The sequence below is a fragment of the Ranitomeya variabilis genome, chromosome 3, assembly GCF_051348905.1.
Source record: "Ranitomeya variabilis isolate aRanVar5 chromosome 3, aRanVar5.hap1, whole genome shotgun sequence".
Lineage (NCBI taxonomy): Eukaryota > Metazoa > Chordata > Amphibia > Anura > Dendrobatidae > Ranitomeya > Ranitomeya variabilis.
Window position 1 is genome coordinate 414,535,011 of NC_135234.1, and position 12,569 is coordinate 414,547,579.

General features: G+C 44.6%; 1 protein-coding gene and 1 long non-coding RNA gene across 2 annotated transcripts; one reads left to right on the forward strand and one right to left on the reverse strand.

Moving 5' to 3' along the window:
- Positions 1–7,685: 7,685 nt before the first annotated feature.
- Positions 7,686–9,598, forward strand: LOC143818280 (uncharacterized). Its single transcript, XR_013224436.1, has 3 exons — positions 7,686–8,888; positions 9,021–9,104; positions 9,193–9,598. It is a non-coding gene; the product is annotated as an uncharacterized LOC143818280 (long non-coding RNA).
- A 1,238-nt stretch (positions 9,599–10,836) lies between these two features.
- LOC143817707 (uncharacterized) lies at positions 10,837–12,270 on the reverse strand. The gene is made up of 3 exons (XM_077299194.1): positions 11,918–12,270; positions 11,655–11,814; positions 10,837–10,851 (listed from the first exon to the last, which is right to left on the reverse strand). The coding sequence occupies exons 1-3, from the start codon at positions 12,268–12,270 to the stop codon at positions 10,837–10,839; spliced, it is 528 nt and encodes a 175-aa protein (XP_077155309.1).
- Positions 12,271–12,569: the final 299 nt, after the last annotated feature.

Here is a 12,569-nt window from a genome sequence, read left to right on the forward strand (position 1 = left end):
TTTTTCAGAGAATATGAATGATAACACCAAAACTTTTTCTCCACTGATGATTAGTGGTTGGGTGAAGCCATTTATTGTCAAACTACTGTGTTTTCTCCTTTTAAATCATAATGACAACCCAAAACATCCAAATGACCCTGATAAAAAATTCACATACCCCATTTCTTAATACCGTGTATAGCCCCTTCTAACATCAATGACAGCTTGAAATCTTTTGTGGTAGTTGTGAATGAGGATCTTTATTTTCTATGATACTACAGCTGCCCACTCTTCTTGGCAAAAAGCCTATAGCTCCTGTAAATTCCTGGGCTGTCTAGCAAGAACTGCGCTCTTGAGATCTCCCCAGAGTGGCTCAATGATATTGAAGTCAGGAGACTAAAGGCCCCGTCTCACATAGCGAGATCGCTAGCGAGATCGCTGCTGAGTCACAAGTTTTGTGACGCAACAGCGACCTCAGTAGCGATCTCGCTATGTGTGACACGTACCAGCGATCAGGCCCCTGCTGCGAGATCGCTGGTCGTGTCAGAATGGCCTGGACCTTTTTTTGGTCGTTGAGGTCCCGCTGACATCGCTGAATAGGTGTGTGTGACACCGATCCAGCGATGTCTTCACTGGTAACCAGGGTAAACATCGGGTTACTAAGCGCAGGGCCGCGCTTAGTAACCCGATGTTTACCCTGGTTACCAGCGTAAATGTAAAAAAAAACAAACAGTACATACTCACCATCTGTTGCCCGTCAGGTCCCTTGGCGTCTGCTTCCTGCTCTGACTGAGCCGCCGTAAAGTGAGAGCACAGCAGTGACGTCACCGCTGCGCTCTGCTCTCACTGTACGGCGGCTCAGTCAGAGCAGGAAGCAGACGCCAAGGGACCTGACGGGCAACAGATGGTGAGTATGCACTGTTTGTTTTTTTTTACATTTACGCTGGTAACCAGGGTAAACATCGGGTTACTAAGCGCGGCCCTGCGTAATTAGCTTGCAGAATGCTAAAGTTTTCCAAGCGATCTGTAGCATCGCTTGGAAAACTGATTGACAGGTTGGTCACACTTGTCAAACATAGTGTTTGACAAGTGTGACCAACTTTTTACTATAGATGCAGCCTATGCAGCATCAATAGTAAAAGATAGAATGTTTAAAAATAATAAAAAAAATAAAAAAAATGGTTATACTCACCTGCAGACAGCCGATCTCCTCAGCGGCTTCCGTTCCTATAGATGGAGTGTGTGTGCAGGACCTTCTATGACATCGCGGTCACGTGACCGCGACGTCATCGCAGGTCCTTCACACACACCATCTATAGGAACGGAAGCGGCAGCATGCACCGCTGAGAGGCGGGAAGACTGCGGGGGCCATCGAAGGTGAGTATATGACTATTTTTTATTTTAATTCTTTTTTTTTTACCAATTATATGGTGCCCAGTCCGTGGAGGAAAGTCTCCTCTCCTCCACCCTGGGTACCAACCGCACATTATCTGCTTACTTCCAGCATGGTGATGGTGGGCATAGCCACATGCGGAAAGTAAGCAGATCAATGCATTCCTAGGTGTGCGGAATCCCCGCAATTCCGCAAATTTAATGAACATGTTGCTTTTTTTTCCGCAATGCGATTTTTCCGCGGAAAAAAATGCAACATTTGCACAAGAAATGCGGAATACACTGAAAATAATGGGAGGCATATGTAAGCGTTTTTTCGCGTTTTTTTCGCGTTTTTATAGTGAAAAAAACGTGAAAAAAACGTGAAAAATACTGAACGTGTGCACATGGCCTCATGATTAGAAGGGCTGCTCTGGAAACTGTGAATGGTGGGGGTAGGTAGATTGTGATTTTGTAGGACAGATAAAAGAAGGGAGGGGATAGTGAGCAGCTAACTGTTGTATAGAAATCAACAGGCTAGAGAGCTGGTTGTAATCTCAGGAGTTAAAAGGTAGCTTAGTCTACGTTCACATTTGCGGTCTGCGCCGCAGCGTCGGGCGCCGCAGCGTCGCCGCATGCGTCATGCGCCCCTATATTTAACATGGGGGCGCATGGACATGCGACGTACTTGCGTTTTGCGCCGCATGCGTCCCTGCGGCGCACGCGTCCGGGCGCAGGGGACGCAGCAAGTTGCATTTTTGCTGCGTCCAAAATCAATTAAAAAAAGGACGCATGCGGCGCAAAACGCAGCGTTGTGCATGCGTTTTACTGCGTTTTTGTTTGCGTTGTGCGTTGCGGCGCCGACGCTGCGGCGCACAACGCAAATATGAACGTAGCCTAAGCTTTTAATAAAAGTTGGAAGAAAGGCTGCAAACTAACTTATTCTCATGTTGCCTTTAAGTTTCATTCACTTTCTCTGCAGCCACATCCTTATTTCCTCTATTCTGACATCCAGTGCCTCTGCTCAGCAATTTTAAATCCTCCTCATTGTCAGGAATTAAAGCATTGCAAGACTTCATTTCCCTCACTTCCCATAATAGATTGTGGTATTTTCGAGAGCATGCACAACGCTCTTCCAGTCACCTTCAAGCTAATCTCCATAGAATGCCTAAACCAAGTACTATGCCGAGTGGTAAGGCATAGTATAGCAGAAGATCTGGCATTCTCTGGACAAATGACATGTACTTACCAATTCCTGCAATGAATAGTAAGGCATAAAGTAGAGGGACTGAGAATTTTGCTAACTGATGCAATGAAATGTCTGCCCTCTTGCTGCTGTTGCTACTATATGAATTGCTAGAGGCTGGAGAAAGGAGCAAGCTGCAGCACTTGAACCTCCCACCCCACCCACCCAACACTTCTTGCAGTCTGTCTTGTCACATCTGTTAATAGAAATGGACTTTGCCTAATGACAGTACAGCAAAGTCAATGAACAACAAACTCAGAAAAAGTGCCACCTCTGATGGACATCAATTTAGGGTTTTTTATAATATCATAAACATCAACATTTACTAATCAAAGTAAATTCTACAATTGCTACAAGGACATTTTCTATTGAATAGGCATACGTTATTCAAAAGGACAGTTCCATTTTAACTCCTCAACTTGTAATGTAGCCACTGTGCATAATTAGCCAGTCTTAGGAGGTTGGTCTCCTTTGCAAGCTGTACACTATGTAAGATAATAGCTCTCATTGCATGCATGAAAATCACATCAGATAAAAAAAGCAAGTCAAGAGCAAATTTGGATTTTTTAAAGGGGTTATCCAGGACTATTTATTATGAATCTAAAAACTAACAGGCAGGTATTTGCTAACAACCTACCTGTTCAACCTGGCACTGGCTCAGAGTGCTCACAGACCACTCCTGCCTTGATTCTGCTGCTTTACATCACCAGAGCAGCTATTCCTCATCCGTGCTGCTCTGTCGATTGGGCAAGAGCGGCTGTCAAGCAGTATGACATCGGCTGTCACGCCCTGCCAACAGAGCAGAGCAGAAGAGAAGCAGCTTGACTGTCGATGTGACATCAGCAAAAGCTGCAGAATTGCTGGCAGAAGCGGTCTCTGATTGCTCAGCAACAGGAAGATCAGGCAGATGCATGTCTGTTAGTCCTTGTGTCCATAGTAAAAAAAAAAAATAATTAGTATCAGACACCCCTTAATGCTGTCTAACTATATCAATTTCATAACATGAGAGTATCACTTAAGGCCATGTGCACACATTGAGTATTTGGTGAGGTTTTTACCCCAGTATTTGTAAGCCAAAACCAGGAATGGAATGGTCAGAGCAAACGCATAATAGAAACATTTGCACCCCTTCTGCATTTATCACCCACTCCTGGTTTTGGCTTACAAATACTGGGGTAAAAAACTCGCCAAATACTCAATGTGTGCATTTGGCCTAAGGCTGCTTTCACACTAGCGTCGGCACGGGCCCGTCGCAGTGCGTCGGGCCGACGTACCGACGCATGCTGTGAAAGACATGCACAACGGGGGCAGCGGAAGCAGTCTTACGATGCTTCCGCTGCCCCATTGTAAGGTCCAGGGAGGAGGGGGCGGGGTTTTGGCCGTGCATGCACGGTTGAAAATGGCGGACACGACGCGAAAAAAAACGTTATATGTAACGTTTTTTGTGCCGGCGGTCCGCCAAAACACGACGCAACCGTCGCACGCAGGCAACTTTGCAGGATGCGTTTTTTCTCCTGGACGACGCATTGCGACATACAGCCAAAACCGCTAGTGTGAAAGTAGCCTAATGCACACAGTGGTGCCACAATACTGGGATAAAACAAGCAAACATGTAATATCATATAAATAGTATATTGTAGTTTCACAGTAAAGGAATAATTAAAGGAACTGTGCAGGATTTTTAAATATAGGTGCTTCCTTTAGAAACAGCACCACATTTGTTCATGGATTGTAATTGAGATTGTGGTGGTGTTTCTAGAAGAATGGAATCAATTCTGGTCAACTCCTTTAAAATTATGCAGTTATTTAAAGAGGTTATTCAGAACTATTTTTTTCTTATTGGGCTAAGAATGGACAGGCAGGTAGTTGCTAACTACTTGCCTGTTTTGCTCAGCAAGGGCTAGCAGTGATCACAGACTTCATCAAAACAGCGCTGCCTTTTCTGGGGTGCTGTGTCGATGGGGAGTGACTACCGGCATCATGAAGATTATCAGCTTGCTTCCTGCAGTTATGCAATGGGGAACTGACTGCCAATCAGCATGACATTGGCAGTCACTCCCCGTCAACAGAGCAGAGTCATAGAGAAGCAGCTGCTTTGTCAACGTTCTCTGTGCCACCAGAGATCGACGCTGGGCCAAACAGGCGTGTAGTTAGCAACTACCTGATTGCATATTGTTAGCCCCATAAGAAACAATTAAATAGTCCTGGATAATTTCGTTAACAACAGTAGTTTACTGTTACAATAGTGATATATCAACAGTGATGTCACAGAATAAGTTGATACTTCTGATATTATATCACAACAATAAGTTGCTGCATCCTCAAGACACTAAAGCTAACGTTACACATGCGTATAAAAAAAAAAAACAGTCTCATTCTCATCCAGAAGAATGGAAAGATTTTATTTCTCATTCCAAATACATGTGAGAATTAATATGTGGATCAGCACTGCCTTGTTGAATAACATTGGTCCAAATGCAATTCCTTTTTTTTATCGGATTGCACTTGTCCAATTTAAACAGTCATGTGACTGAGCCCTCAGATGTAGGGGTGGCGGCACTGGGAAAGGATATACACAGATGGGTCCTGCCCAATCAGGCATAACTGACATACCCTGTCCACATAATATGGCTTTTGCTGGGATAACCCCTTAATTTCCATTACATGTCTCAGAAAATAGATTTCTGTCTGGGTTTAACAATTAATTCCTATGAGAGAGCCGGGAAATCAGCATTTCCAAGTATCTTGATTAGCTAGATTCCATAGTTTATACTTTTATAAATGTATTTATACCATTCATTTACTAATTGTTTTGCAATGACTACTATATAATTTGCTTTTAATAATATTCATTGCTCCTGCTATTAAACCTTCTGGTTCTGCGAAATCCATCTTCAAATCTCATAAATACTTCTCATAAACTTGAATATGAATGTGTATCAATGACATGCCATTTTGCTACAGTGCCATGTAAGTTATATAATATTTGGTACTGGTTATTCATTAGTTATATATCAAAATGATGTCCCAACACAGCCCCCTTACAAAGTAATATGACACCTGACAGCCCCCACTCATAAAAATGTCTCCAAACAGCTCCATTACAGAGTATTATGGCCCACACAGCCCCCTTACACAGTATTATAGCCCACACAGTCCCCTTACACAGTACTATGTGTACACACAGCCACCTGCACAATATTATGTCCCCACGCTACCACCCACTCAGAAGGATGTCCCCACACAATCTCCTTATACAGTATTGTGCCAAACCTTCCTCACAGAATGACGTAAAAAACAAAGTCAGCCAGCCCCATTCCCTCGCAGTTCCATTCTGTGATGTGTACTAAGGCACAGCTGCCACTATGTAGTGACACAGTGATACGCTACTGCATAAGGCCCTTTGACTGGTCCATACAGGAACAGCTTAAAGGGAACCTGTCACCCCCAAAATCGATGGTGAGGTAAGCTCACAGTCATCAGGGGCTTATCTACAGCATTCTGTAATGCTGTAGATAAGCTGCCGATGTATCCTGAAAGAGGAGAAAAAGACGTTAGATTATACTCACCCAGGGGCGGTCCCGCTCCAATGGGCGTCTCAGGTCCGGTACAGCGCCTCCCATCTTCATTCCATGACGTCCTCTTCTGGTCTTCATGCTGCGGCTCCGGCACAGGCATACTTTGCCCTTTTGAGGGCAGAGAAAGTACGCCTGTGCTGGGGCCGTGGCGTGAAGACCAGAAGAGGACATCATCCTATGAAGATATGAGGCGCCGGAGCGGACCTGAGACACCCATTTGACCGGACCGCAGCGGGAACGCCCCTGGGTGAGTATAATCTAACTTCTTTTTCTCCTCTTTCAGGTAACATCGGGGGATTATCTACAGCATTCCAGAATGCTGTAGATAAGCCCCTGATGCCGGTGAGCTTACCTCACCATTGATTTTGGGGGTGACAGGTTCCCTTTAAGGGGATGCATGTGGCCCGCGGGGCGCACTTTCCTCAGGTCTGCCTTAACAGTAAGTTAAAGAATATTTATGCAGATATACTGGCGCTCCCACCCTTAGGTGCACACAGCTGCAGCAGTAAGGCCTCTTTCACACTTCAGTTGTTTGGCGTCAGTCTAAAACCGCCATTTTCATCAAATAACGGATCCGTCATTTTTTGTGACGGATCCGTTATTTTCCCCATAGACTTGCATTAGCGACGGATTGTGGCGGATGGTCGTCCGTTCCATCCGCCATGCGACGGATCCGTCGAAATTTGGCGGACGTTGTCTAGACATTGACGGACTTTGTAACGTTTTTTTTCTATGCCTAATTGGCGGTCCGCGACAGATCCGTCGCATCCGCCATTTCATAGAATGGGCGCCTATGGGCGACGGATCCGTCGCGATCCGTCATTTGGCGGATCCGTCGCCCCAATCCGTTTTTTTCAACTGAGCATGCTCCAAAAAGTAGATACTTTTCCCAGACAACCCCAAAACTATATAAACAGGACAGGTGGGCCTCATTTCTCAATGTGTCATCAAGAGAGAACACAGACCCTGCCAGCAAGAGAGAGACCGTGCCAGCAAGAGAGAGACCCTGCCAGCAAGAGAGAGACCATGCCAGCAAGAGAGAGACCGTGCCAGCAAGAGAGAGACCCTGCCAGCAAGAGAGAGACCGTGCCAGCAAGAGAGAGACCGTGCCAGCAAGAGAGACCCTGCCAGCGAGACAGACCCTGCCAGCGAGACATACCCTGCTAGCAAGAGAGACAGATCCTGCCAGCAAGACATACCCTGCTTGCAGCCATCAAGATCCTGCCAGAGACTGCTATGTGAGTACTGCCATCCAGCGTGTGTGTGTGCCCGCCTTGCATGTTTTTTATTTTTCATACTGTGCTGGTATTTTTAATGGCTGTGCTGTGACATGTGTGTGTGTGTGTATAAATGCCGTGTGATGTGTGTGCCCGACCGCCCACCTGCCTTGCATGTTTTTTATTTTTCATATTGTGCTGGTATTTTTAATGGCTGTGCTGTGACATGTGTGTGTGTGTGTGTGTGTGTGTGTGTGTGTGTGTGTGTGTGCCCGACCGCCCGCCTGCCTTGCATGTTTTTTATTTTTCATACTGTGCTGGTATTTTTAATGGCTGTGCTGTGACATGTGTGTGTGTGTGTGTGTGTATAAATGCTGTGTGATGTGTTCTGCCTTTTTTTTTATTTTTCATACATTAACATACTGTACTGCTATTTCAAATAAAGAGCAGTGTAGCTCCTACTTTCCAACCAAAAAAAAGAAAAAAAAAAAAAAAAATTGTAATAAAAATTACACAAAACTGTCCGTAGTATGATTTCAAGATAAATGTATAACTGGTCTACATTCAATAAAGGTGTTTGAGGTTCTATATATATAAATGCAGAATGCAAACCTTTGGTATACAAAATGTTATCTGGTTATAGAAAATAGTAACTAGGGTAACCATAATTTTCATTTTTGGGTATTGGTATTTTAACTTTGAATGAGGGAATTTTTTTATAAGGTTGAAACTGTGTCTGGAGGAGGGGGTGGGGTAGGTTTACCAACATGCGCATGGCGCATATCAAGATTGAAGTAGTTTTGGTGTTTCTTTCAAGGAATTTTAGGGGGAAACAGGAGGTGGAGGGTTTTGCAGCTTGTACTTCAAGCATATCAAGTTAACATTTTTTTTTTTTTTTAGGTGTGGTTACAAATTTTTTTTTTTTTTTTTGGGGGGGAAATGTAATTTGGCATACCAATACATAATCATTCTAATTAAAACTGTCTTTAATTTGGAAGATTTTAGTGGTACCAAGCAAGGAACCCAAGATACACGCAGGCAGGCGTATGGTATAGTATAGTATAGTATAGTAGCTTAGAACTCTCTTTATACTTGCAGATTCTAGGGACCAAGAGGCACCCAAGACAGACGCAAGCAGGCCCCTAAGTTTTGAAAACAGATGTAAGTATAAAGTCCCGAAGAGCTGCGTCTATCCTTTTGTATAGTAGCTTAGAACTCTCTTTATACTTGCAGATTCTAGGGACCAAGAGGCACCCAAGACAGACGCAGGCAGAAAACAGATACCAGAATGCCTTCTTCTGAGAGCCCCCCCTCACATCGTCAACCACCTGAGGTTTTTTTTTTTCTTCATAATTTGTTTATTTATTTATAATTTATTTAATAATTATTACAATTATTTATAAATTATTTATTCTGTTTCCACAGGAAGCTGAAGCAGAGGGGCTTCCAGAAGGAGACGGTCAGGGTGGAGAAATGAGAGGAGCGGGAGCGCATAGTGTAAGTTTTGCAGAGACAGATCCTCACATAAAACACTCTACACCCAACACAAACATTCAGCACAGCCCACACACAGTACATATGCCTCCATCCAAGCACATCATTTTTTTATTAATTTTTTTTTTTTATTAGTCTTCACAATCCGGGGCTCGACGTACAGTTCCTCAGAGCACCTCCCATAGTCGTCGGAATGCTAGTCGCGGCGGTCACCGAAGAGTAAGTCCCTTTTTTGGTTTGGTGTTTAGCAAACTGTAAAATGTATGTGGTATAATCTTTCCCTTTTTATTCTTATTTTTTTGTTAAGGCTTCACAGCGTGCTCCCGAACAGGATGAGGAAGAGGAGGGGATAGATGTGGACACCCTCATCCAAGCGGTCCAAAGTCGGGAGCCGTTATGGAACATGTCGGACCGCCGCCATGCTGACCAGTTTGTCACCTGATGGCTATGGGAGGAAGTGTGCAGTGTTGTTATTGATAACTGGGAGGAACTCGAAGCTGGGGCCCAGGATCTAGCGCGTAAGTATTCACACTTCATTACCTTGTGTTAGCATGATTTTATGTGTTGTATAGTAACCAATTTTTGCTTTCTCTTTCCAGGTAACAGGGTTATCGTGCGGTGGTGGTCACTCAGGGATCGCTTCAAGAGGGAGTTCAACAAGGAAATGCAGGCCCCGAGTGGATCTAGAGGACGCAGGAGCAGGTACAAATATGCCAGAGCCCTGTCGTTCCTCCGGTCGACGCAGCAGAGCAGAAGGTAAATATTCAACACCACATGTTTTCAGTCAAACTGTTAAAATGTGTAACCTATTTTTTTGGGCAGCAAGGGCAACTGTAATATCAAGATACTAATTTTTTTTTTCTTCTTCTTTTACAGTACTGTCTGCAGCACTCGGGAGCCTGCATCAGAGTTGCACCCCTCGGAAGCGATCTCTCAGGGGTCCGCCACCGGGGACCACGTCGACCCCTCTGTGTCTGTACCTTCCCTTTTGTTTGATCCCTCGGCCCCATCCACCAGCGCTGGAGCAGCAGGGCGGACTTCGTCACTTGAAGCTGCAGGTGATGAGTTAGAGTTCCCTTTACCCCACCCATCTGACACTGCCGCAACATCTAGACCACCTTTGGGGTCAGGACGGCAGCGCCAGAGAGGTCAGGAAAGGAGCTATGCGCCTGAGTTTTTGCATCTGAATGCAGCCTTCCAGAATGCCATCAAGCTTTTGGGTGAGCAAACATCTGCTGGGTACAATATGCTTAACAAAAGCATATTGGAACTCAGCAGTCGTCTGGATAGGATGCAATCAGATGCAAACCAGTCACCAAGACACTGTTTTTTTCAGTCAGTCCTCAGGCACATGGAAAATCTAAGTCCTGACCTGCAGATGCATGTGATGCAAGGCTGCCACACTGCTCTAGTGCAGGCGATGTCCCAAGCCCCTCCACCCACCCTTCATGTTTCAACACCTTTCCCCTCTCAAGTCGCCGTCTATCCTCCCGTCCTTGCTCCTCCCATCCATCCTCCTCCCGTCCATCCTACTTCTACTCCTTCGCCATACCTTCCTTCCCCCCTCAGTATTTCCCAGTTCCTACCTTCCCCTTTCCATTCTTCCCCTTTAACCTCACCGTTCCCAATCCCACCAACACCTTCACCATACCTCCCACAAACCACATCTGTACCTCACCTCCCTGCCAAACCTCATGTTTTCACCACCCATTCCACTTCTGTTCCTCCCCGTGATGTCGTGTCCCCCCCTATCGACGTGGCCCGCCCTGTCAGCCCCTCCACTACTATCTCCACCCCAAATTATGAGAACCTTTAAAAACTTGTACATAAATAAAACTTTTTGTGGTTTAAAAACAATTTTATTGTCTTTCTCTTTTTTTTAAAAAAACTGTATTAAAACCACCAAGGTTATGGTAATAGTAACAGTAGAAAATGTGTAAAGGGTACCGGTTCAAAACATACAATACTGCAAGGTTAAAGTACAAAGGTTTTGTAACCAAAGAAAAAAATGGTATTTTTACAAGTGTGAAAATTTAAAAAAAATTTTTTTACACCATTTCATACTGCCAGTCAACTGATCCTGGAGGAGACATGAAGTAGTCTGCAAACTTGTCCCGCATTCTGGAGACTGCTACTGGACTGCGAAAAGTTGTTGTGGTAATCCCGCAAGGTTCTTTCTGACACATTATCCTCCAGGGAAACATGTTCTTTGGATAAAACAAAATTGTGAAGTACCACGCAAGCCTTCACCACATCATCAACAGTGTCAGTGTGCAGTTTAATTGCAGTTAGTAGGATTCTCCATTTAGCAGTTAGGATGCCAAAAGCACATTCCACTACTCTTCGTGCTCTGGTTAAGCGGTAATTAAACATTTTCTTCCTCTGGGTCAGTCCACTACTTCCAAAGGGTTTAAGCAAATGTGGGGAAAGCTGGAAGGCATCATCTCCAACGCAAACAAATGGTAACGGTGGACCGGTGGTTCCAGGGAGAGGTCTAGGGGGCGGAAAGTCAAATGTCTCTCCATACAACCGACGCCCCATTGGTGAAGTTTTAAAAATCTGTGAGTCATTTGCGCGTCCATACGCACCGATATCCACAGCGATGAACTTGCAGTGTGCGTCGGCTATGGCCATCAATAAAATTGAGAAGTACTTCTTATAGTTGTAAAATTCTGACCCAGAGCCAGAAGGTTTGACGATCCTTATATGCTTCCCATCGACTGCTCCGACACAATTTGGGAACTGGCATATCTGTTCAAAATTTTGTACAATCTCCAGCCACCTCTCCTGTGATGGCTCTGGAATGTATTCCGCTTGTAAGCACTCCCACAATGCCCGGCAGGTATCTCTGATGATCCCTGAGATGGTGGATATCCCAAGCCTAAACTGAAAATGTAGCGATGAGAACGACTCTCCAGTTGCAAGGAATCTGTTAACAAAAGGAAAAGACAATAATTAATAAAAACTTCAAAAAACAACATTGCAATTATAAGTCTGATGAATGAGAATCATTTAAAAAAAAAAAAACTTACCGAATAGTCACCATGAGACGCTCTGCTGCTGATATGGAGAAGCGCATCTGGGTGTCTCGTCTCCGTATAGAGTCTTCCACATGGCCCAATAAAATTTCAAAATTTTCGGCTTTCATCCTCACATAGTTGAAGAACTTCTGAGGGTTTTCCCTCAGTTCAATGTAAAGTGTGGAATAAACACCACGGGTCATGCGTTGGGCTGTGATGGGATGGATCCACAGCCTTCCCTTCCGCTGCTGCTGCAGGATGCGCAGTCTTTCCTCCTCCTTGTCCCGAACGATGACTGCCAACCGATTTGCCTCAAAAGTAAAATCTGCGCATATCTTCGCTATGTTTGCCAGCACCCCTTCCATCTTTGCCACTTTCTGTACAACCTTTCAAAGATGTGATGTAAATACACTGTATATATAGTTTTCCAGTAGTTTCCAGTAGCCAATCACATTGAGATCCTCCCTTTTTAAAAAACGGATCCGCCAAAAAACGGTTCCAACGGATGTAAAAACGGTTGCAACGGTTACAACGGATCCGTTTTTTCAACAATTGTGACGGATCCGTCGACCGTCACGATGTCGGAGCTGACTGACGCCAAACAACTGAAGTGTGAAAGAAGCCTAAGCTATTTGCTACAACTTGCTAAAACTAGACTAAAGTT